The 24,905-nt window shown below is 31.1% G+C and overlaps 2 protein-coding genes and 1 long non-coding RNA gene across 12 annotated transcripts; all 3 read right to left on the minus strand.

The window, feature by feature from the left end:
* Window positions 1-537: 537 nt before the first annotated feature.
* On the minus strand, window positions 538-5,660 carry LOC107616727 (uncharacterized). Of its 10 annotated transcripts, none has more exons than XR_015899920.1 (10): window positions 5,423-5,660; window positions 5,032-5,099; window positions 4,904-4,936; window positions 4,698-4,808; window positions 3,909-3,974; window positions 3,740-3,825; window positions 3,321-3,367; window positions 3,129-3,159; window positions 2,694-2,759; window positions 538-1,549 (listed from the first exon to the last, which is right to left on the minus strand). It is a non-coding gene; the product is annotated as an uncharacterized LOC107616727 (long non-coding RNA). The 10 variants fall into 10 exon arrangements; XR_015899919.1 differs by having other exon boundaries at window positions 538-2,128; XR_015899916.1 differs by having other exon boundaries at window positions 538-2,759.
* Window positions 5,661-14,471: 8,811 nt separating this feature from the next.
* LOC148546765 (uncharacterized) lies at window positions 14,472-15,443 on the minus strand. The gene is made up of 2 exons (XM_088499345.1): window positions 14,862-15,443; window positions 14,472-14,756 (listed from the first exon to the last, which is right to left on the minus strand). Exons 1-2 carry the CDS (start codon window positions 15,441-15,443, stop codon window positions 14,472-14,474), a joined length of 867 nt encoding a protein of 288 aa, XP_088355471.1.
* Window positions 15,444-16,654: 1,211 nt separating this feature from the next.
* On the minus strand, window positions 16,655-18,385 carry LOC148546766 (uncharacterized). The gene has a single exon (XM_088497949.1). The coding sequence runs from the start codon at window positions 18,383-18,385 to the stop codon at window positions 16,655-16,657; it is 1,731 nt and encodes a 576-aa protein (XP_088354075.1).
* Window positions 18,386-24,905: the final 6,520 nt, after the last annotated feature.

Genomic DNA, 24,905 nt, shown 5'->3' on the forward strand with positions numbered 1-24,905 from the left:
AAATCACTAAATAGCAAAACTATATATATAGACCTAGTTCTATATTATCACTATTACTTTCAAATAATGGTATAGCAAATATACGTAGTCAACCACAACACACAACAAATAACCATTTTTTATTTGATTAAAAGTCTTACTTCTTTCTTATCAATCAAACAAAACCAACAAAAGTAAACTCATGAATCAATAGAAGTAAACTTACAAAGACAAAAGTATTTTTATTTTAAACTTTGATATATATTTAAACCAAAGGCACCCTTAACCCTTGATTTAAAGATCATTAGCAATTGAACATGAACCTATTTTTATTTTAAACTTTGATATATATTTAAACCAAAGGCACCCTTTAACCCTTGATTCAAAGATCATTGGCAATTGAACATGAACCTCATGTCTCAATCTCTAACCTATTCTTATTTCATTCTTTCAATTCCTTTATTATTTGCTCCAAATGTCACATCTTTTCAAACAACAAATAGAACCATATGTTAAAAAGACATGAAAATATTTTTTTATTGCCACATGTCTCAGTTCCAAATTGAATGTAAGCACTTATTCCCTGAATATTACTATCTCAACACATTAAGCATTGATAATAGTTAAAAAGACAAATCTCAACAATAAATGAAACTTTTCAAGTCCTTGCCCCTTGCTGCGGCTGCAATCAATCTTGCATCAATTTGCAAGCGCAGCCCATTCCTCCTGTCATCTAGCATAAAATGCATGGAGTACAAACACAAATAAAAATGCAGCCATTTTAACTTAGAAAGCCAAAGGAATCAAGTAGTGATACACTCTACTTGCACCAACCCCTCTCATTAACAGTTTGATCAAGTGTTGTACCATGAACTTGTCAATTTGAGCCTGCTTTGTTGGGTCGTATAAACTCAAACGAATACAAAAACACAATTGATGTAGTATAGTAGAATAGCATTTAAAATAGTATGTTATAACCAAATTTATTGACCGCTAAAATATCTTACCAAGCATTGCAAGTGCTATTATTTTATTCACATTTTTTTCATAGTAAGCAAGAAAAATTGAAATAAAAAAAATAAAAAATACCACCTGCCCCGATTTTTGTTTTTCAAGAGTGATAAAATAAAATAATTCAGAAATTGATATATATTAAATAAATAAAATTAGGAATCCAAAAAAATTTAAACATACACAGCACAAATTTTTTAAGGGTAAAAATAACACTAAAAACAACAAATGAAAAGAGACAAATACTTATAATGATTGTCTCCTCCTACATTCCATGTTCCGAACATGATGGATTCCTTCACTCTAGCATACTCTGCACACATGATGCAAATAAAGAAGGCATTTTTTATGTCCTAAAATTTGATGTTTTATTCTTTCTTTTACTTTTGTCCTATATTTGATCTTCCTAAAGATATAATCTAAAGTTTCTCCATCTTTACCTTAGCATCCATTCTCTCAACCTCCCCTTGTAAGTCTGCCTTCCTCAGAGACACTGACTATGTGCCCTTCATCTCAGTTCAATTTGCTGCCTTTAATCACTCCGCTCAATTTGCCCGTTCTGAATTTGCCGACATTAATATGTGAAACTCTAAGAATCGCACCTTAATTTGAGTTTGTAGAATCAAACTTCAAAATCATCAAAAACTATTTAATTCGCATATGCAGTTTAAACCTTACAATAGAAAAATTTAAAGTTCTTAAAATAATAAATAGATATCTTTTTATTCCACAAAGCATGTTTAGAAATTTAAACATATACACAATGAAAGTAAAAAAAGTAACACCTCATTTAAATTCCTAAAGAAGCCACCTTAAATTATTTAACTTACATTGTGAGTAATTCTTTTTATCAAACTAAGCATTTTTTTAACTACCAACTAATTCATTTTTCTTACACCTGATTTAAAGGATATTGTTTGTTACATTGAAACTGTCTAGCCAAAATTTATTTCCGGAGACAATGACAGTCCACTTTCATCATTGGCAGTACTACTAAAGGATAAAAAGAATATTTATTATTTACTCTCAACAGTGCCTATTAATCAAGAACTAATGCAAAATAAAACTGAACCCAAACTTACTATACAGAATGTTGTGGAGGAGAAGTCTATATAAGCCAAATCAATCAGGACTGTGACTGAAAGAAGATAGGGAAGTACGTTGTTGCTTTCAAAATCAGCTATATTTCATATTCATATACTCAGTTATAAAAATAAAACTACACAATTTGAGGGTGTTCTTCCCTTTTGAAATTAGGATTTGAACAAAATTTGACGGCAATTTTTCATTTGAAAATCAGAGCTTGAGTCTACAAATTTAAGATATTAATATATTAAGATACATAGTTAGCTACAACATGCACTTCTTGCTAAAATTAATATGATTCAACATAGACACTTGTTTGGAGAGAAGTCCCAACTTTGAGTTTTAAATAAATTAGAAATCATGTTGGTGATTGGGTTTCCTTTATTATATTTTAAAATTACCGAGACATGTTCAAACACACATATTGACAGACTCCCATAATTTTTTTCCACCTAAAATTGTATATTTATCATCTGACATCCTATAATTATCCTATCATGCTTAATTTACTTCATTCCATTCCTTATCATACATTTTATCAATTGGTACAACCTTAAGAAGATCATAGGTATTCAAAAATATAAGTGAACAATTTGCAGTAAATAAAGGATACATACCTAGATATTAACATCTATGATGACAGGATACTGATATTGAAAGGCAGGCACTTGTGCCAGAAAATCCTATAAATAGAGCATAAAACAAACAAAATTGAATTAGTTGACAGAAAAACCATTTTTGTTTGGCCAAATAAAATGAACACCTTAAAAATAATGAAAAAAGAAAATGAAAAAAATACAACATTTCATTTTTTTTTTGTTTGATAATTAAAACAAAAAACAGCATTACCCTTGTAAAACCCTGCACAAAACTTTTACTATATTCCTATACTTCATTTTTTGAACTTACAAAAACTCTAAAATATGGTCTTGTTTTTTTCGGTTTTTTTTTTTTTAATCATCAGTTGCATTGCAGCAGTAATAAATGACACCCTGACTAAGAATCTAGATATACAGTCAAAATGGAGCCAAAAAATGTTTGGAACAGGGTACTCTTTTGTTGATGCATGGCCGCTTCACATAGCTGCAACAATGATAGACACAATTGCAACATCACTATTAAAGCAAACATAGAAAACAAAATCACTTGAAATTAAAATGCAATGAACAAAAACTTGATCTAAAAGAGTAATAATATAATACATGCATGGATGTATATATAGATATATAAATGTAGATGCGTGCCTGTTGTAGACTCTTGAAACTTGCATTCTCTTAGAGCAGGTGATCCACTTTACCCAACATACCACAACATGGAACAAACGAAAATTTTAAGGACCAAATTATCATAAATTCATAATGGAATTGAGTAACTAAAAGGGGGAGAATTATCATCATACTGAAGAAGGAGGGGGACTCAACACATAAAAGAACTAAGAAAAGTGAAAATTAGAAAAATATCTTTAAGTTCAAAAAAATGAACGAAAAAAATAAAGTTCCTAAATTTCTGATATGACGTATAAAGCTAAAACATTGAAAACAAATTATTAATCAGAATAAGAAAAGAATTAAGAAAAAGTGAAATTAATCCAAAGCAAGATTTTAAACTCACGTCACACCACCAAATACTTTGATCATTTTGAAAAGTTGAAATTAGAACTTACCGAAGAAAGAATGTTGCCTAAGATCCCAGTGTAAAGGGTATAGTGCCTTGCATCCCCCCTTCTGAACCCTATGTCTCCTTCGTTATCTGAACACTCACAAATTAAAACACTTAATTGAAAACAACACCTATGGAGGAACAATTTAAGTAATGAAAGCTGTGAACCACACCTTTAGAAGTCCACTTGTCTTGTGCAGCTCACACCTAACCTTGATACCTTTGCCAATTTCAACCACCTGCCATGAAAATTCATTTATTTTCCTTACAAAACAAAGTATCATTGAGAATTTGGTAGAGTAATCCGTGCTCATAAATTGTAACAATAGTGCTAGGAGATCGCCATATATAGAAAACCCATAAAAATAAGATAAAATAGTCAATTGATTCAAGAGAGAACCTCAATAGCTTTGCCAATTTAAGTTATAAGTGAGTTAAAAACTCACACAGTTGAAAACTGCCTGAGCTCCTGGTCCTGGACATAAAAGAAAACATTTTGTGAACCCTAACCCAGTTGATACAAATGATACAGCTACTGTTTAAATCCCAACTCCAACTCCATATCATCCTACCTAAACCATGAATGCAAAAAGAAGAAAGCCTTTCATATGTGAACGCTGATGGATTAGGGAGAGTGAACGGCACTAAGAATTAATTTCAAAAGCCTTTCAAAATCGTTTTAGAGGAGTCACTATTTAATTTCAAAAGCAAAATTCTAGATTCACTGCCATATTTTTTCAAAGAATTAAAAGCCCTTTGACAATAACATTAACTCTATAAATTAAAAACATAACCCATAACGTATATCGAAAAATTAGAATATATTACATCTTCATCATAAAAACTAAAATGGCTTGACATGATCCTTTAAAATTGTCGTCATTGTTCCTAATAGTATGAAAATGAATGTGTTTAGATCTCTGGTGTCAATCAGCAGAGGCATTAATAGAATTCAAGTCTACCTTGAAAGGAATATCTGCTTGGAACTTTAGCATCATTTAGAATGGCAATGGTCAAAAACATGAAGGCTAGAAGTTGAATTTCCATATTAGTTCAATGAGCATGAGGCCAAACTGCAATCAGAAATTAAGAAAACCAACTTGATTAATATTCATTCAATGGTTTTCATAATGAATTACACATTATAATAACATCACTATCCAATTACCACTATTCGGATGGTGATAGATACTGTATAGATCTGAACGCAAACAAAACAAAACAAACTAAATTAATTTATATACAAAGCAAGATCAAATGAGATTATGTTAATGAAGAAATAGGAGAGCAACAAACCGTATAGATCTTCATTCTTTGGAAAATAGCTTTGCTGGTTAAGACTGTACTAACAATAATACTCAATCCTGCTTCAGTCGAGACAATTTCAGAAGCACTTCTTGATTCTTTATTAATTCTCTTTTGAGTTTAAATTCGCGTACCAATTTCAAATGGTAAAATTACGCTCAAATTTAAAAATTCAAAAGAAAAAAACCGCTCAAATTGGAGTGGGTTTCACTGAAACTACATGCTTAAACCAATGGATAATAAACTCTCAAACCAACCTAAGGTTACCCGGTTTAAAAGACACTACACAAAGCTAACGATGGTAAAAGCCAGATCTGTGAATAAGGGTGAATCACATCGTGTTAAGAAAATATTAAATAAATTTCTACTTAAAAATAATTACCTCTGCAACACCGTCGATGGTAGGATCTCAGAGCTCTCGTTCTCTTCGCCGTGTCATCAACTTGCTTCTAGCTACTCCTTCTTCACTGTTGGCAGGAACACCACTCGCCGCTGCCGCTGTTCTAACGGCGGTTCCTCTGTTTGCATTGCAAGCAAAGTTTTTGTGTTTACTCCGGTGAGGGTGCTGAGCTTCCGTACCAGCAGGCAAAGAGAACGATGGAGAGAGATTTGAGTTTTTGAATTTTGAAATACAGTAGCTTATGAAAAAGGTTGCCGCTAAATGTTCAAGTTTTATCATTCTAGATATATATTTACTTTGATACCCTTACTCTTTAGCGTGCTATGTGTCGTTCAGACAGGTTAGACACTTGTCGAATAAAGAACCATTTACTGCTCTCTTTTTATATATACTAACGTCCATGTTCAGTCGCTTTTCTATTAGTTTTAAGAAATTAATTTTATCTTTTTAATATATTATTCGTTCTTCAAATTTATTAGATCACTATTTTTTTATTTTAATATTAACGTGATTTTATTTATATCATATTTTAGTATTGGTGTTAATATATTATTCACCCTTTAAATTTGTCAAATAAATATTTTTTTCATCATCTCAAAATTAATTTAGCCTTAGTTATATGATATTTTGTTAAAATTAAAATTACTATAAAAAATTTTTAAAATGTTAAATTATAAAAGCACACATTAAAGATATGTATATGTTATCAGAAAAAGATATAGTTAAAAAAAACGACAAAAATGTTATCCTAATTTAATATCAATAATTATAAAAAAATTACTCAATTAATGTAAGTTATTTAATATTTGTAAGAAATATAAAATAAATAAATTTAAATTAAAAAATAAGAAAAAAAATATGTTGTTATTATGTGTAATAAAATCAACATAAAAATTTACTAACATTATTTACAAATTAGTTATTTATATATTAAATTTATTTATTTTCTCAATCCTATTTAATTTGAAGCAAATTTAAAAATTTAAATTCAAAACCCACTTTATCTTTATGCATAATTCTAATAGATAAAAATATTTATTTCTTTAATCTTATATTGAACATATTTAATTATTTTTAATTTTATTATTATTTCTAAGTTATTAATTTTTATTTTGATTATATCATCTCATCATATCATACACTATTATTTATTTTATTATTCTTTTTACATGTATAACTATTATTGTTTTGTCGTCATTATTATGTTGCCTGTTTTATTCCACTTCCTTTTTTTCTTCTTTTATTAACCCCAACCACAATCAATTACCACGATACCATTATCACAACTCTTATTTTTGTTTATCACTTTGATCCATAACTATCCATTGTGTTAACTTTTAAGTTGTTAAAGAATTATTTTCTTGTTTGATTTAGATATCTAGATGCATAACTATTATATAGATACTTATTTTTCATAGTTACTTTTTAAGTCATATTTTATCATTTTAAAAAAATTAAGATATCTAGCATTAAAAAATTTTGTATTGAATAATTAAATAAAAAAATTATAAGTTATTTAATTTTTTTAATATATAGAATAATTAAATTTAAATTAATTTAGGTATAATACAAAAATCATTACGTTGTTATTATGTGTAACAATGAAAATAAAAATTTATAAAAATTTATAAATTTATTTATTTTTCAATTTTATTTAACTTGAAGCTGTTATACAAATTTATATTTAAATCACTCTTTCTCTTACATAATTTTAATGGTTAAAAAACTTTTATTTCTTATAATTTTATATTTAACATTTTAAATTATTTTTAGTTATTATTATTTTTTTAAAGTTTTTAATTTTTATTTTTATTATTCTTTTTTCTTACCATTATCTATCCACATGTCCATCGTTGCCTCACCACCATTCTTATGTTGTCTTGTTCTCTTTTCCTTCCTCAATTTTTATTCTCCTTCTACGTTCTCTTCAATCGCAATTAGTTACCACTGTATATTAGTTCGTAATTATTTGAGTTAAAAGTGAATACTACTTTAAAAATAAAGTTAAAAAAAATCTCATAACTCTTATGTGAATTATCTACAATCCTATCAATATAACGAATAAGTAAATTTAATTTTTTTTATTATGAGTATTTTTTATTATTTAATACATACAAAGTCACATATTTTCATTTATGATTAAAAGTTAAAAATTAAAATTAAATTATATTAGTACGTTAAAAGAGTATGACAATAATTTGAAAAGAAAAAATATCCTGGGTAAATTTATTTTTTTAAAAATTACCCCTTTCAACTATTTTAATCTGCACCAATAATTTACCTCCAATAAAAAGATCTTAATGAGGTTACTGTGAAAAAATTGGTAAAAAAATTTTTATTTAACGTGACTTATGAAAAAAATTAATAATAAATTTCTCATATTTGAACTTAAATTTGAACACCAATTATCATTATATATTTTCTAGGTACTAAGAGTACATTAAAATAATATGATATAATAATTTAAAAAAAAATTATTCTTTTTATATTTATTTAAAAAAAATTATCATGATTAAACTATTTTATTTTTATTCTTTAAAAATACGCAATAATGATTTACATAAACTTTTAATGAAATTGCTGTTTAAAATGGGTGGAAGTTTTTTTATGTAAAGTAACTGACGGCTGTACAGAAAAATTTCTTTTAATAATAAACCTTTCTTCTTAATAAAGATAATATTAAAATTTAAATTTGGACACAAAAATTCCTGATATTTCAATAGATATTGTTATAGATTAAAAAATAATGTCTAGAATTAAGGATAAAACTATAAAAATAAATGCATATAGAAAAGCATAACGTTAAATTCTATGTCATTGTGTATTTGAACAATGATTTATTTTTATATCAAGTAACAAAAAAGTTAAATTTTATGTCCGTTTTTTATTACTTATTTTATTTAATTATAGTTATTTAAATTAGACTTTACATTAATTGAGTTATGTTTCTTTCCAACAAAAAATATAGTTATGAAGTTATTTTTTTTAGTAGGAGTACATTCATTATATCATTATTTTAATAATTAATATAAATTTTAAAAAATGGAATAAATATATATTTATGTTGATTTTATTTAAGAGTAAATTATATGTACTCTTATAGTAAAAAAATAGACTTAACTTTTTTTTATAAAAAGTAGTTTTTTAAACATCTAATTTATAAAAAAGTCCCATTTTTTATTTATCCTAAAAATTAAAATTTAAAACTAATATTAATACTTTTTGATTAACAAAACTAAAATAAAATATAAAAATAAACCTTGAATAAAAATAAAAATACAAAATTTTGAATTCCAAAATATAAAATAGTTATAAGATAAAAAAATTATTGAAATATAATTTTTATAAAGTACTCTATGACTTAACTTAGATGGATGAATATTATATGTAAAATAAATTAGGATATATATTGATACAAAATTACTGTGTAATTAATAAAAAAAAATATTGCCCTGTTAAGTTATTTTACTTTTATTCTTTCAAAAGCATATCCATCGTAAAAATTCCGCATGAATAATTTACATCCAATAAAAAATTTTTAATGAAGCAACGATAAAAGATGCATAGAAATTTTTTTATTCAACATAACTGACGAATGTACGAATTTTTTTTTAATAATAAACATATTTAAATTATTTTACTTTTATTCTTTAAAAATCCGCAACAATGATTTACATCCAATAGAAAACTTTTAATGAAGTTGCTGTTTGAAATGAATGGAAGTTTTTTTTATATTAACTGACGATTATACAGGAGAATTTCTTTTAATAACAAACATCTCCCATCAAGAGCAATATTAAAACTTATCATTATACATGTCATGTTATATGTTACCTGTAACAAATTGAGGATGGTTAGTGGCTCTGGTCATTTGTCTAATTGTAGTTAATTGGACTATACCTATATTTATAGTTAATCAGTAACTTTACCTGTGCTTGACAATGGAGTTGGGATAGGAGTTGTAGATATGGCAACTTATTTTCTTTGTCGAATCATCTCTCGATAAGTTGCACGTCTTCTATTCAGGTGTTGTTGTTGCTCATGTTTTGTCTTCTTCGCCTAGCATATTCTGTCCAAGTGGATCGACGTTGCCATGATTGTTAATTTATTGAATTTTTTATTTCTATTTGTCTATCAGAACATAAGGTAAGAAACGAAAAGAAAAACAAACAATTGCAAGTGGAGCAGTTTTTATAATCTTACTTTACAATTGAAAGCGAGCAATTTTTTTAAATTTCTCTCACGATTGAAAATGAAGTAGTTACATAATTCTCTTGTGGGTTAATGCAGAATTTACAGAACGTGGTTACCTAACTGAATACATAATTTTAGATTCTAAAAATAAGGGTAAAATAGGAAAAAAAGAATTGGATACCAAACTTCTCTATTGGCTTTATATATTGTTATAGCTAAAGGAGATACGAAGATGATACGTGTTTTATTTGAAAAGTAACGCGTGGTTCTTCTTTTATTGTTTCTGTCACAATTTTTTTAATTGATTTTCTTTTCTTATTCCTCTTCTCCTATGTGAGAATTTTTTTTTGTTTTATCAGGATCTATGTGAGATTAAACAAGAATAATTGTAAGGTTAATTAACTTGGCTATTTACCTTGAATGCTTGAAGAATTTAGTTTTTTTTTAATGTATTATTAATTCATTATACCTTTGTATGAGTTTTTGTAAGTTTTTATTTAATTAAAATTCTTAGTAATGTATTCACAAATTTTATTTATTTTTAATATTTTAATTTATCATAACAACATTTATTTAGTTTTTTATTTCAAGAAAATAAAATGTATTACACTAACATTATTGAAAAACTTCCTCTTTTTAATAGTTTTTTTTTCATTTTTTTCATCCATGCACAAAATACTAATAGATTTTCTTTGTAGTTAATTGGATATCAAGTTATAATTTTTATTTGAAACTTTTATTCACTTGGTAAATATATTATATTATTTTTATACCTTTTAATTTTCACAAACTAACAAAATTTTGGAGATTACCCAACTATAACCACGATTATTAATCTATTCTTATTTCAATATTTATATTTTCAAACTATCAATATAGTCATAAAAAAAATATATTGTTTTCTTCTATTAGCCATAAATGATAATCATAAAAAATAGTATTTTATTTTTTTCTCTTTAAAAACAATTTTTCTTTTAAGATAAGCAATAATTTTCTCTAATAATTCTTAACAAATTTTTGTTTCGAATATTTTAATATGCGTAAAATAAATATTCTCTGTTAAGCTATTATTTTAAAAATCATAATTTGATGTAATGTATTTGTGTCCAAAGTGTTCCTAGATATATAATGTGAAGAAAAAAGTATTACAATTATTCTTATAAAGGTATAATAAATTAATAATACATTAAAAAAGATCAAATTCTTCAAGCGGTGCAAATAGCCAAGTTAATTAACCTTACAATTATCCTCGTTTAATCTCACATAGGTCCTGTCGTCCTGATAAAAAAACTCACATAGGAGAAGGGGAACAGAAACAGAAAATCAATTAAAAAGTTGTGACAGAAACAGTAAAAGAAGAACTACGCGTCACTTTTCAAACAAAATACGTATGATTCTCATAGCATGCTTTTATCTTGTGTCAGCACCATAAAATTTTCCTAACAAATTCTGGTGTCATATCAGTTACACTGGCTAGTATACTAACTAACTAGCTGTCAGTACTAATTAATTCAGTGTTATCATTAATAATATATATTAAAATTAGTTACAAAAATCAATCATCAAAATATAAAATTTGTATTAAGAATGAATTAAATCACATATATAATATATAAATATATGATATCACTGATTTTAGTATGAGAATAGATGTTTGTATTTAATAATATAATAATTAGATTAATATATTTGAAAGAAGATGTGCATGTGTAACACAAATCTAGCTAGACCTAAGCATATGATGGATCTATATATATTTTGTTTGGCCAAATATGTAATATAATGCATGTAAAATATAATGGGTCTCGCTGCTAGCTAGTATACAACCTAACTCCATAACAAATAAATAATACATGCAACAAATTAAAGTTGACTCATATATATAGCTACTAGCTAAACCCCTCCCCCTACACCATACAAGTAAATATGTTCATGAGCACAATGACACAAAAAAGATGATGAATGTGAAAGATTGACAAAATTAAACTCACATTATTAGAAATAAAGTTCTTGATACTATGAATCTAAAACCAACTATTTATACATATAAATATACATACATGAGACATGCATAATGCATATGATAAATGAAAGAGAGAGTTGCAATGATGGAAAGCAATGATGTAGAGACTCAAAAAAAATAGTATACCGGTCATGATTGGTGCGAGTGTTCTTATATACTGGAGGCAAATTCTTGAAGAAGATTTATGAAATGTTTTGCCCTGAATCCACGTGTTCTGATACTGGAGACAAGTCCTTGAAGAAGGCTCATGAAATGTTTTGCCGACTTCAACGACTATTGCCTCCAGTAATCATGTACACAGGTGCTGACTTTAATCAGCAAAATGCGAAATGGTGGTACTCCGCTTTCCACAACTTAATCGTCATAGTTAACGCAGGTGTTCTGATACTGAAGACAAATTCTTGAAGAAGGTTCATGAAATGGTTGGTGCACGTGTTCTGATATTGGAGGCAAGTCCTTAAAGAAGGTTCATGAAATATTTTGTCCTGAATGCATGTGTTCTGATACTGAATGCAAGTTTTTGAAAAAATGAAATGTTTTACCCCAAATGTTACTGGAGACAAGTCCTTGAAAAAGATTCATGAAATGTTTTTTCAACTAGTAAATATAATAAGAACGACAATAAGTAGCATTTAGTTTAATTTGTTAGGTTGTTCACTATGTCTATTAATCATTGGCAGCAATGTCTTAATTAGACCTCAGTATTTTAATTAACCTTTTGAAAAAAAAAAAAGGACAAATTGGTTAAAGTAGGAATGGAATTATGAAAATGGAGTTAATTATTAAAAAATGAGTGTGAGAGACATATTAGGGGTAAATCTGTCTGTATGTCTCCAACTTTATTTAATTTTTAATCTTGTCAACCACTTTGATAATATATCTATTTTATAGCTGTGAATGAATGATATGTATGAATCATTGGGTCACAATTTTATACACAATAAATATTGAGAACGTGTGAAAAAGAAGATATTGAGTCATTTCATGAAGATATGAAGCACACACGTAGTATGATGTGTTTCTTTATTTTTATTTTTTAGAATTATATGTATTTTTTTGTGCGAAAAGTACTAACATTTTGAACCTTTTCTGTGTATCCTTTTGACTAAGGGCCATGCAAATTATAGATAATGCATCTAAAGTTAGCATATTTGTAACTTCCCATTATCAACAGTGGGTAGCACATTTGCTTTCTTCCATATTCACTCACTCATTTTATTTTTTTGTACGCGAGTACATATAAATTTTATTTGTTGCATGGGAGTACATACAAATTTAAAATATAATTTAAGTAAAAAAGATTTCATATTATATACCAATAGAGTAGTGACATGCATTAACTAGGTCATTAAATAATCACGTGTATTTAAATTATATTTTAAATTTTTAAACCGTGGGTAGTTAAAAAAGAGGTACCCGTAATAGATTTCAAGTAAACGTGTTAATCCCTATCATTTAAAATAGACTAAAATTGATCAAACATATTCATTTTAATCTCTTTTACTAATTTTTTTATGTACTAATTGCATACCAAAAGTTTAGATTACTGATATTATTAAGGGTAAAGTATATTTTTTGTCCCTGAAGTTTACTAAAAGTTTCAAAATTACCCCTAAGTTTCAATTTGTTTCAATTTTATCCCAGAAGTTGTCGAATTGCATCAATTTTACCCCTGAACGTTAACAGCGTTAAAATCACTAACAGACGTTAATGACGTGGCAACAAGGAGTTCCATGTGGCAACTATGTGTGTGACTCATTTGTAAAACGTTTTTTTAAATAATTTTTAATTTTTGTTTAAAAATTTATATTAAAAAAATAAAATAGGTAAAAATCCCATCATGAAACCCTAAAACTAACTTCTTCATTTACGTCTGCGTGTTCGTCTTCTTCATTCTCTGTAAGAATCAGAAACCCTAAGGAATGGCTTCCCAAGGCTCTGTATCATCACAAAAAAGTAGTCGGCGACGAAGAACGCTGACGTGCAACTGTGGTGAACCCCCTGTACTGAGATGGTCGAAGACACCAGACAATCCCGGCCGGAGATTTTGGGGCTGTGTATACTTTGATGTAAGTTTGAGTGCTTTCTCATTTTGATGTCTTCTTGAGTATCTTCAATTTCTTTTTTTTTTTTGTGTTTATGTTGCAGATTGGGAAGGAGTGCACATTTTTTTCCTGGGCGGATGGAGTTGCAGAGATAGAAGAGGCTGAGGTTGCAAGGTTGAAGATGAAGATTTCCACCTTGAAGGCTAAATTAGTTTATGCCAAATGCAAACTGTTGGTGGCTGTAATTTTTGGTGTGTTGGGTTGGTTTATGGTGATTCTAATGGTTTATCTGTGGGTGAAGAATGGAACCCATTTGAGGTTAGGGTACTAATGCGTTTGTGACAGATGAAAATAGCAGAGTAAGAATAGGATGGCTGTTTGTAAACAGTTTCAAAACTGTACTAAAGTCGAAAACTTGTTAATGTTGTTGTCCTTGAAGTTTAATTTATGTTTCAAAAGTATCCCTAAAAGGATTAAAATAGTTTGGCACTAAAATTGGCATTAAGAACCTGTTGTGACAAAGACAAACTCTAATTAAAATTTGCATGACATAAGTTGTTAATCATAAGCAAAATAACATAAGTTGTTAATCAACATAATCTCCAATTAACATAAGTCATAACCGAAGTAAAAACTGAATTACATAATCTCCAATTAACATAAGTCATAACCAAAGAAAGAGTTGGAGTCATAGGTCATAAGTCATAATACAAAATGCTAACATTGTTCAAGCTTTCAAAAGAAACACCAATTACAAGATTTGACACAACTAAGACCCTGTGAGAATACTCTGAGTTTGACTCCCTTGTGATGAGGGTTGTCCATGTGCAGTTGAAGTGGAGTTGCTCCTAAGGATTCTAGTTAGTCTTGGTGGCTGGAATTTTTTTTGTGCAGTTGGTTGGGTATTAGGCCTTGCTGCAACATTGGCCAACCTGGTCCTCTTATGCGCTGAGCCAGTAGATCCAGCTTTCTTAGCAGTGTTGTGCTGGGATGGTGATGATGTAGCAGTTCCAGCATTATTGTTTTGGGCCGACGATGTAGTAGCAGTAGTTTCCTATGATGGACATGAACAAAAAACAGCCAGTTACAGTTTAAAAAAGGTAAATAGCATTAGAAACAGTCTTATGTATGGAAAAGGGAACAATAGACAAGTACTTACGGTTGGTCTTCTAAGAGGGCAGCCTCGCTTGTTGTGACCCAATTTTAGACAATGAGAGCATTTTTGTTGTAACCCCAGCCTAGAAGTGCTTGGGCCGTGTGGTTCTTCACCCTCCCCTCTTGCTCTTTTCTTCTTAGGCCTCCCAATTGGCACTCTGTGTGGTGGAGGAACCACATCTGGATGAATAGTTCTCTCCCACATTGTATGTCCATTGCAAGGGTTAATCATGGGGGCATAACAAGCCACATAAGCAGCTTTAGTGTAACAGGTGGCAACATATTTTCTAATATCATCTTTAGCACAATTAATTGCACTAACTGCATGTGGACAAGGTAAACCTGTCATTTGAAACTTTCTACAAGTACATTCTTTTTTCAGAAGATCTACTACAAATTTGTCCCTACCTCTTATGACCTCAAATTTTGAAATTCCGGCAGCAACCGGGAACCACCGCCTAGAAGCATCTATTTCCTTTTGTAACTTAAGCTTAATCCTAGGAAGAATATCATCCTTATACTTCTTAATAAGTACCCTATTTTCAGCCCATCTCTTCATCAAATAAACTCTAATATCCTCTAGCATTGTCAATATAGGTTTTTCCCTTGATTCAACAATTGCAGAGTTGAAGCTTTCACACATATTATTGACAAGTGCATCACATTTAGGATAGAATTCAAACCTTGATTTAGTCCAATACTTTGGACGAATTCCTATCAAGTGTCGATAGGCACCCTCACTAATCGCTCGGATTTCCATCAACTCCTTTTCCCATGCTGCTAGATATGTACATTTTGCAGCTCTCCACATCCTTTTTTTAAGATTGAGCCCTGGAAATTTTTTTTTGAAGTTGGCATAGAGGTGTCTCACACAGAATCTGTGATCAACACCTGGAAGTAGTTCATCAAAAGTTGGCACCAAGCCCTGTTCGTGCAAAATATAGTGTTTTAATATAATGCTCAAATAATGTTTAATAAACCAGCAAAAACCATCATACAATCTTAATATAATGATACAGCAACTTCATACAATGCTCAACTAATTAAAATTTTCTATTAATACAGTTTGATACAGCAACAACTACCCTCACATTTTCAAGTAACTTGAAGCATGATATAACACATGAGAAATAGTATTTTAATTCTCCCATACATACATATGTATTAAAGTGGTATATCAGCAAAATAAACCATATCTACTCAGACATACAGTAGTGTCCCATTTGCCATTACCACTAGGGCCTAGGCCAACTCCTCCTTTTATAAAGTTATAGAAGGAAAATCTGAAGTAATTATTGGAATAGGACCCAAAAGAATAAAAAAATAAATAATAATTGGAATGTGTGTTTGCAGTAAAAGAATCTTCTTTTTCTATGCTGACTATGCACACTCAATAATTCAAATTTAATTATAAATAGCAGCTACATACTATTACTATCCCTACATCTAAGAAGCCATAGACTAAATTGGCTTAGACACAGAGAGTTAGAGTGAGAGAGTTCTGTGACATGATGAATTCACTAATTTTCAAGTGTGTTTTGCTTATGCTTCTATCCTGCAGATACACCATAGCAGAAACCAAAACAGAGTAGACCAAAAAGAACACATATATAATTCACATGGACAAATTCAATATGCCATCAAGTTTCAATGACCATCTTCAGTGGTATGATGATTATAGTGATTATAGTTATCATACAATCTTAATATAATGATTATAGTTATCAAGACTAATTCACAGCAAACTCGTAATATACTAAAATACAGAGCAAAATCTTAATTACACTAAAATACAGGTCAGTAGATTACCTTTTGTTGGTCAGACATGAATGTGCTACGAAGTAATTTCTCTGCTCCTATATCATCAATTAGGTTTGAGAGGAACCATGTCCATGAATCTTTTGTCTCAGCCTCCACGACTGCATATGCGATCGATAGCATCTGGTCATTCGGATCCCACCCCATAGCAACCAAAAGCCATCCTCCATATGGTGTCTTCAAGAAGCAACCATCAAGTCCTATCATAGGCCTACACTTCATGAAACTCTCCTTGCAAGCCTTCAAACAAATGTAAATCCTATGAAATTGTGGACTTAAGTCGAGTGATGTATCGGGGTGCTCAGTTTGGGCTGCTGGAGGTAATTGGACTTTCAGCTTCACAGATGAACCAGGATTCGTGCGCAGCAACTCATGGCAATAGTCATAAAGTCTTCTATACTGCTCCCTAAACGTTCCATTAATATCAACCAGTGCAATCTGCTTGGCCCGAAATGCCTTTGCTCTTGAAATCTGCACATTCCACTTCCTAAGGGTCCTACTTTGTATGGTGCCCAGCTTCAACTTCGGATTCTCTTCTACTTTCCTCCTGAAGACCTTCGCCAGCCACTTCGACTTCATCACTTTTATGTCAAATACAGTGTTACAAGAATGATGATCATTAACAGTTCTTAGCTGCCAACTATCTTCATTGGCCATCTTCACCGCATATGCAAACCATTCACACCCATCTCCACACTTAGCCCTCACCCGGACATTGTCCACCACTGGAAATTTTATGTTTCTCCCAGTATGAACAGCATATGATGTCACAGCTTCCTTGAACTCCTCTCTTGTTGCATAGAGAGTTCCAGACTCCCACTTATACATGCTCATATCCTTCAACTCCTTGTGAACGGGAAATTTCTTCTTGCTGGCTTCGTCATCCTCACTTGATACCTCCTCCAACTCATCACTGTTCAAACCTTCATCATCGCTTAAACGAGAGCTCTTTCTCTTTCCAACAGCCACCTTTTGAGTCTTCTTTAACTTCTCTACAACACTCTTACTTTTCTTAGACTTTCTTATATCTTGATGCATCTCCCCAAGAGTTATATCAACATCAAACAGCCCATCATCACCACAATAATCATCTTCACTATCACTAAAATGAAGATCAGAATCAGCCTCATAATCTGGGTCATCAGAGTCATCCTCTTCTTCACTATTGTCCCCATCACCAACATTCTGTAGCACTTCTTCAGCATTTAAATGGACATTAACTAATCCCTGCATTTGGGCCTCCATATCCACCCCTTCACATTGGGCTTCTACTTCAATATTTTGGGCCTGTCTATTATCACTTGGCCCACTATCAGCATCCACACACTCTTCCTCAACAACCTTGCTGCCACCCCCAACATCTAAATACCCAATGTCGTAACAAAAATCATCAGGGATTGAAGCCTTATGCACCACATACAAATCAACCACCTTTTTTTCAACTCCTATATTTGCCATTTCCATTGCTTCTTCATCACCTTTCAACAACTTCAACCCTTCTAATCCTAATTCAGTATCTTTATACCACAGTTTTCCAATGTTCTCAGCAATGTACCCAAGTTTTCCAACCACATCATAAGCCTCTATAACACTCCATCTATCTCTGTCACACCAGTCAACCGTTGTCACCTCACCATCAACATACTCAGTTTTACCCTTATCACTACAAAACCTACCCCTGTGATGAACTCTAACACTGAAATCATCCATCCTGCCGTTATAAAAACATTTTCAGACCAAAGAACAGAGTAACTAATAGTTCGAAAATATAGACCACGTAAAAGTTATATTTTTCACAAAAACTCAACAGAAATCCCTCAATCCCTGAATGTAATAGAACCCTAACAGCAATCAAGACTGATAAAGAAAAACCCTAAATCCTAACTGTTCAAACATGCAGTAGCAAGATTGATCAGAATCGTGGCCTACCTCGTCGGAAACGATGATCAGAATGGCGCTACCCCAGACTGAATTGTTGATGACTGAATGCTATCCGAGACTCCTCCCTCAGTCTCGACGGCGTCGCAACATGCGCCGTCCTGCCCCTCCTCGCGGCGGACTCAAGAAAACGGTGCGTCGTCTGACCACCCAGCAAGCTTCCTCGACTGATTCTGTTTTTCTGGCTGTGTTCCTTCGTGCCACAGGGAAGATAAAAGGCTTATGTTTGAACAAGGAAGCCAATTCGTTTACTGGGGTTACTCAGCCATGGGTATTTTGGGGGTTTCACCTTTCTTGCCACATCACACGCTTCACTTTGCCATATCACTAACGTCTGTTACTAATTTAAACAGCGTCAACTTAAAGGATAAAATTGATGCAATTCGACAACTTCTGGGATAAAATTGAAACAAATTGAAACTTAGGGGTAATTTTGAAACTTTTAGTAAACTTCAGGGACAAAAAGTATACTTTACCCTATTATTAATATTTTTTATTATTTTCAAATTTTTAAAAAAAAAATACATATATCTCGTTTACAGTGTAAACAAGATAAGACAGATGTATACAACACATATTTATCTCGTTTACATTTATTTCGATAATATTTTTTAAATTATTTATTTTAATAATTATTACATTTATTTAATTTAGAAAAATAAAAAATCCCATTATTCCGTATGGCCAACAAACATGCATTCATTTCCTTCTACCAAATTTACATTGACCCATGCTAGTACATCAATACACTATATTTAATTAATTTAATAGTTTAACTTTTTAATGGACATGTATATTTTTCAAATTTATCGAGGAATTAAATTGATTCTTTAGCTAGTTATTAAGTAATAATAACAATTAATTACACATAGAAATATTTTATTAATAGATAAACTATGATATATATATTAGTTATCAGTTACTATATATAATAATATATATTAAAATATAAAATATATATTAAAAATAAATTAAATAATATAATTCATACATAAGTATATACTAATCGAAGATTTAATTATGTTGTAATTTGTTCAAATAATAAAAGAACATAATAATTAAATTTAAAGTACTAGTAACTTGTTACTATAAAAAGAAACACAATGTAATCATCTTTGAAATTGGAGTAGTATAGGAACTTAAATTTATTGTTATATTCATTAATAAAAAAATTTGAAAAAGGAATTTAGTCAAAGCAGAAAAGCTATAGTTGGTGCGGGTGTTTTGATACCTGGAGGTAAGTCCTTGAAAAAGAATTATCAATATTTTGTCTTAAATGCATGAGTTCTGATACTCGAGGTAAGTTCTTGAAGAAAGTTCATGAAATGTTTTGCCGATTTCAACAACTATTGCCTCCAGTGATCATGTATACAATGCAGGTGCCGGCTTCAACCAGCAAAATGTGAAATAGTAATACTCCACTTTCTACAACCTAACATTGGTGCGGGTGTTCTGATACCAGAGACAAGTTCTTGAAGAAGGTTCATGAAATGTTTTGTGTAAACCCCGGTTAAATTAGTAGATAATTAGTCAATAAATTAGTTTTTAATAAGGAGAATTAGAAATGTGAATATTATATTAAATTAGGATAGAGCTCATTGAAACGAGAATTTTGACACCAATTTCGAAGAAAACGGTCCAAGATTGGACCGAACGGGCTGAACTGGTTGAACCGGACCTAAACTGGGCCGTGGGCCCAACCGGACCAGTTTATTAAAAGGACCCACGTCCTCCTCTTCCCCGTTTCAGCAACGTTGAAGTTGCAGGGGAAAGGAGAGAAAGGAATCCCGTAACCCTACGGTGAAATTCCAACTGACGTAACTCCTCTGTCCGAGTTCCGATCGCCGCACCGTTTGCGGCCACGCGTTCACTGCGTTGAGCTCTACGTTTCTACTGGAACAATTTCATAGGTAACTCATTATTTTTCACTCAGCCTTATTTTCCACCAATTTTCGAGTTTTGAGAAGGGGTGTTGAATTTCTTTGATTTCTGATGTTTTAGGATCCAATTAGCTTGAGAAAAACGTTCACTCTTGCTTATGTAAAGCTTGGGTAAGGTGAGGGTACGATAATTCTATTTTAATTTCATTGAATTTGAGCTTTGAGTATTAAATTGGATGTATATGTATTATGAATGTGTATTAGGTTGAAAATAAATAATTGGAGCTCAAAATTGTGAATACTGGAACTTGGAGGAAGCGAATTAGTTGAGATTTTGAGGGCTGTGTTCTTTTAGGAAAATTGTCTTGGAATAATACTTGGGAATCGGCTAAGGTATGGTTTAGGTTTCTTGCATTTAATATATAATGTTCTGTGAAAACTTAGGCTAGATGACCATAGGATAAGTTGGAATGCAGGTGTACGTTTAACGTTTAGTAATTTGTCGATGAATATAATTGGTTGAAGTTTATTGGATGATTAGTTATTAATTTTGGATGGTGAATGTTGTTATGTTAATTTGGAGAGAATTATAGTTGAATGTTATTGTTGATGAACGTAGTTGGTTTAGTGCTTGTTGATTAACTAATGATTTGGTGAATTATTAATTTGAGGTATAACTATTGTGGAGGTTGTTGTGATAATGAGGTATTTTGTGTTAAAAGCCTAGGATTTGTGAACTATGATTCTTAGTTGAATTTTGGTTGTTGGATTTGAATATTGTATGAGTTTAATTGTTGATCTGAGATATATTTATTGTGGTGATTGTTATGATAATGAGGAAGGGTATGTTGAATTGAAAAAAATGCAGGTTTGGACCCGAACAGGGTGGTAAAGTCCGAGTTTTAAAGGAGATGCTGTCGAAATTTTATAAAAATTAGAGATTTTGTTTATATGATTATTTAAAAAGATTTATATTCAAAGGTTATATGGTTTGATTTAGAATTGTTAAGAAAATGAGCATGTTTTAAGTTTGATTCATTTAGAAAGGAATGAATTATGTTTTGAATTGGGACTATTGATGGACGGAATGGGAGGTGTGATAATGAAGGATAAGGATTGAGTATGATTGACGTATAATGATGAATGAGAAGCGATTGAGAATGATGTGGATGTTGATGAATTATAATTGAATTATTTAAATGGCTTATGAATTTGAATAATCTGAGATACGAGATTCCCTGGATTAAGTGCCGTGGCTTGCCACCACGTGTACCAGGTTGAAAACTCGATACTCTGTTGACCCTACGACGTAAGTGTGACCGAGCACTATATAAATTCCGGGGAATGTTACCCCCATTGAGCAATATTGACTATATGAGAAAAAGTTATGCATAGACTCTTGGGGATGCACGTCGGGGGACAGTCTAAGGACAATTCAAACTTGTCGGGTTGGCTAGATGACCGACAGATGAGCCTCATCAGCCATAGGACAGGCATGCATCATATGCATAATACTTGAATTACTTGCTTGTGCTTTAATTGGGTGTGCCTATGTGTACTTGCCATGTTAAATGTGTATTTGTTACCTGCGGTAACTGTAACCGTCTTGTGCTTGCCTTTATCTGTTTATTTGTCTGTGAAAATGCATGATAGAGTTGGAGGTATGGAGGAATGGCAGTATGGGACTTAGATTTTAAGGTTAAGTTAAGTTAGGATTAAATATTCTTAGAAAACCACCTTTTATGGCTTCTGTTTAATACTTTAAGCTCTATAATCTGAGTGTCGGCGTTCTAGGATTGCCTCTGGCATTCCCAGGACCTTATATATTATGTGTGTGGCACCTCTACCATACTGAGAACCTCCAGTTCTCATTCCATACTATGTTGTTGTTTTTCAGATGCAGGTCGAGAGGCATCTCATTAGGCGTCTGGACTCTTGAAGCGGAGTGGTTACAGGGTTATTTTGTTATGCTATGATGTATATATATGTACTTAGCTTTCTCTCCGCATAACTTGTTCTTTTTTATCCTCTTAGAGGTTTATGGAGAGGCAGGAATGTGTATATGTACTTTTGGGTTTTGGATATGTATGTATATATCTGTAAATATTCTCCGACCAGTCTTGACTTCGCAGGCTGAGTTAGGAGCTTGTTATTTTGTATCTTTGGCACTCTATTCCTACTTTTGTTATCTTATATTTAATAGTTATGGTTTTCTTAGCACGCAAGTTAACTCGTTCCTTGAGCGTTGCGCTTTTATTTCGTGACTTTTATTTCCCCTATTCTTCAAAGCTCCTAGCATATTATAATTCTTCTACTATTATATGTACTCATTTTATTTTAGAGGTCGTAATACCACACCACCTTCGTTTTACGACTTAAGCATAAAGTTTAGTGTGGTAGGGTGTTACATTTTGTCTTAACACATGACAATTCTGCTAACACATGTTCATACTAAATATCAGCTCAAACATTTAATATTGGTTACGTGCCAAATGGACAATGATTTAGCTTCAATGATTTTATTCTATTTGCTCTAATCCAATCCCTCACACTAATGTATGTTTCACAGAAAATCTTCCTTCAAATACTTTTTTTTCTTGCCTTTATTGCCTGCAATATCACACAACCAAAGATTTTATGATTTTAGATGCAACTCTGTAAATATAATCAGATTTGTTTGCTTGACATCATTTCTTAAAACCAGGAAACATTACTTAATGAAAGAAATTAAAGTGGTGTGTTGGACTATATCAATGCAATGAAACAAAAGAACATAAAGCATGAAGTAACAATTAAAAAATATTTTTATCAATAACTAATGGAATCAAACATGAGTTTTTGAATGACCTGATCTTAATATCAGTGACCTCTACTGTTTTATTTTGAAAAATGCTCACATTTCTTTCTGTTATGATACCATTCATTCCAAAAATTTAAGCTAATAGAAGAAGACAACATGAATGGTTATATCTCTAACACTTCCCTCAAGTAAGAGCCTCTTTTGGATTTGCTTGATTTTTGCATAGGCTTTCTTTTTTTCTTTTATTTTTTTGTCTTATGCTATTTTTCACTGGTGGAGTTTACCAAAGATCAAATTCTAGATATTTCGGACATAGAGCTCTGGTATTATGTTATGAAACCACTCAACCAAATATTCTAAATAATAGAAAAGAAGCCAATTAACTAAACAGACCCTAAGAACTAGGAGAATGAGGACAAACCTGTTTTTTTCGATTTGTACTTCTTCTAATGAGAGAAAGCAGAATTGTTTGGCAGAATTTACCACTTATTATTCTAATCCACAAGTCTTTTTTTCTCAATTATACCTAAAAACCTAATATAGCAGCAAGTGGAATTCCTAAAACATAATAAGCTCCAAAGTTTGCATATGTTCCTAACTTCTGGTAACCACATTCTCTAGTAATACCTATATATTAACATGACCAAGTGTTACACTTCATAGAAAGATAAGAATTATGCATTGAATAATAATGCCAAGACAAAAAAGAAAAGTGCCAACGTGAAATGGTACCATGTAAGGTGTCTAATATAATAGAGACACATATTAAGGGAGTCATATCTGTGACATAATTCAACACATCCTACTCATAACTAAAAACATAATTTAAAATATTTTGGCATCCAAAAATGATTGAGCTCACCAAAAGATCCTGTGAGCCTGCAAGAGTCATGGTAGCTACAACCGCCACTCGTGCTTTTTCTGGACTTCCAGCTCCCAATGCATTTGAAACTCTAGTGCTGAAAGAATCACCCAAAAAGAACAACAAAGTTCAATGACAAAAAGAAAGAAAATTTGTAACTGGTATGAAACAATATGTACATGATGATAAAAGTAAAACCGTGTTGTTGAGACAATTGCTTCTGGCATTGTGTAGATTGTCTCCAGTGATCATGTACCCAATGCAGGTGTCGACTTCAACTAGCAAAATGTGAAATGGTGGTACTTCACTTTTCACAACCTGACCGCCATGGTTGGTGTAGGTATTCTGATACTAGAGGCAAGTCTTTGCAGAAGGTTCATAAAATATTTTGTCATGAATGCACGTATTCTGATACTGGAGGTAAGTCCTTGAAAAGGTTCATGAAATATTTTGCACTGAATGCACATATTCTGATACTTGAGGCAAGTCCTTGAAGAAATGAAATGTTTTACGCTGAATGGATGTTTTCTGATACTGGAGGCAAGTCCTTGAAGAAGGTTCATGAAATGTTTTACCTTGAATGCACATGTCCTGATACTGGAGGTAAGTCCTTGAAGAAATGAAATGTTTTACGCTGAATGAACTTGTTCTGATACTGGAGGCAAGTCTTTGAAGAAGGTTCATGAAATATTTTTCCGACTTCAACAAATATTGCCTCCAGTGATCATGTACACAATGCAGGTGCCGAAT

The sequence above is a fragment of the Arachis ipaensis genome, chromosome B9 (genome assembly GCF_059453495.1).
Source record: "Arachis ipaensis isolate K30076 ecotype BB chromosome B9, ASM5945349v1, whole genome shotgun sequence".
Taxonomy (NCBI): Eukaryota; Viridiplantae; Streptophyta; class Magnoliopsida; order Fabales; family Fabaceae; genus Arachis; species Arachis ipaensis.

Bases quoted from the DNA above. Each gene is read 5' to 3' on its own strand.
- LOC148546766 (XM_088497949.1), bottom strand. From the start codon at position 18,385: ATGGATGATTTCAGTGTTAGAGTTCATCACAGGGGTAGGTTTTGTAGT.
- LOC148546765 (XM_088499345.1), bottom strand. From the start codon at position 15,443: ATGCTAGAGGATATTAGAGTTTATTTGATGAAGAGATGGGCTGAAAAT. The intron at 14,757-14,861 runs GTAAGTACTTGT...TGTCCATCATAG, and splicing joins GCCCTCTTAGAAGACCAACC to GAAACTACTGCTACTACATC.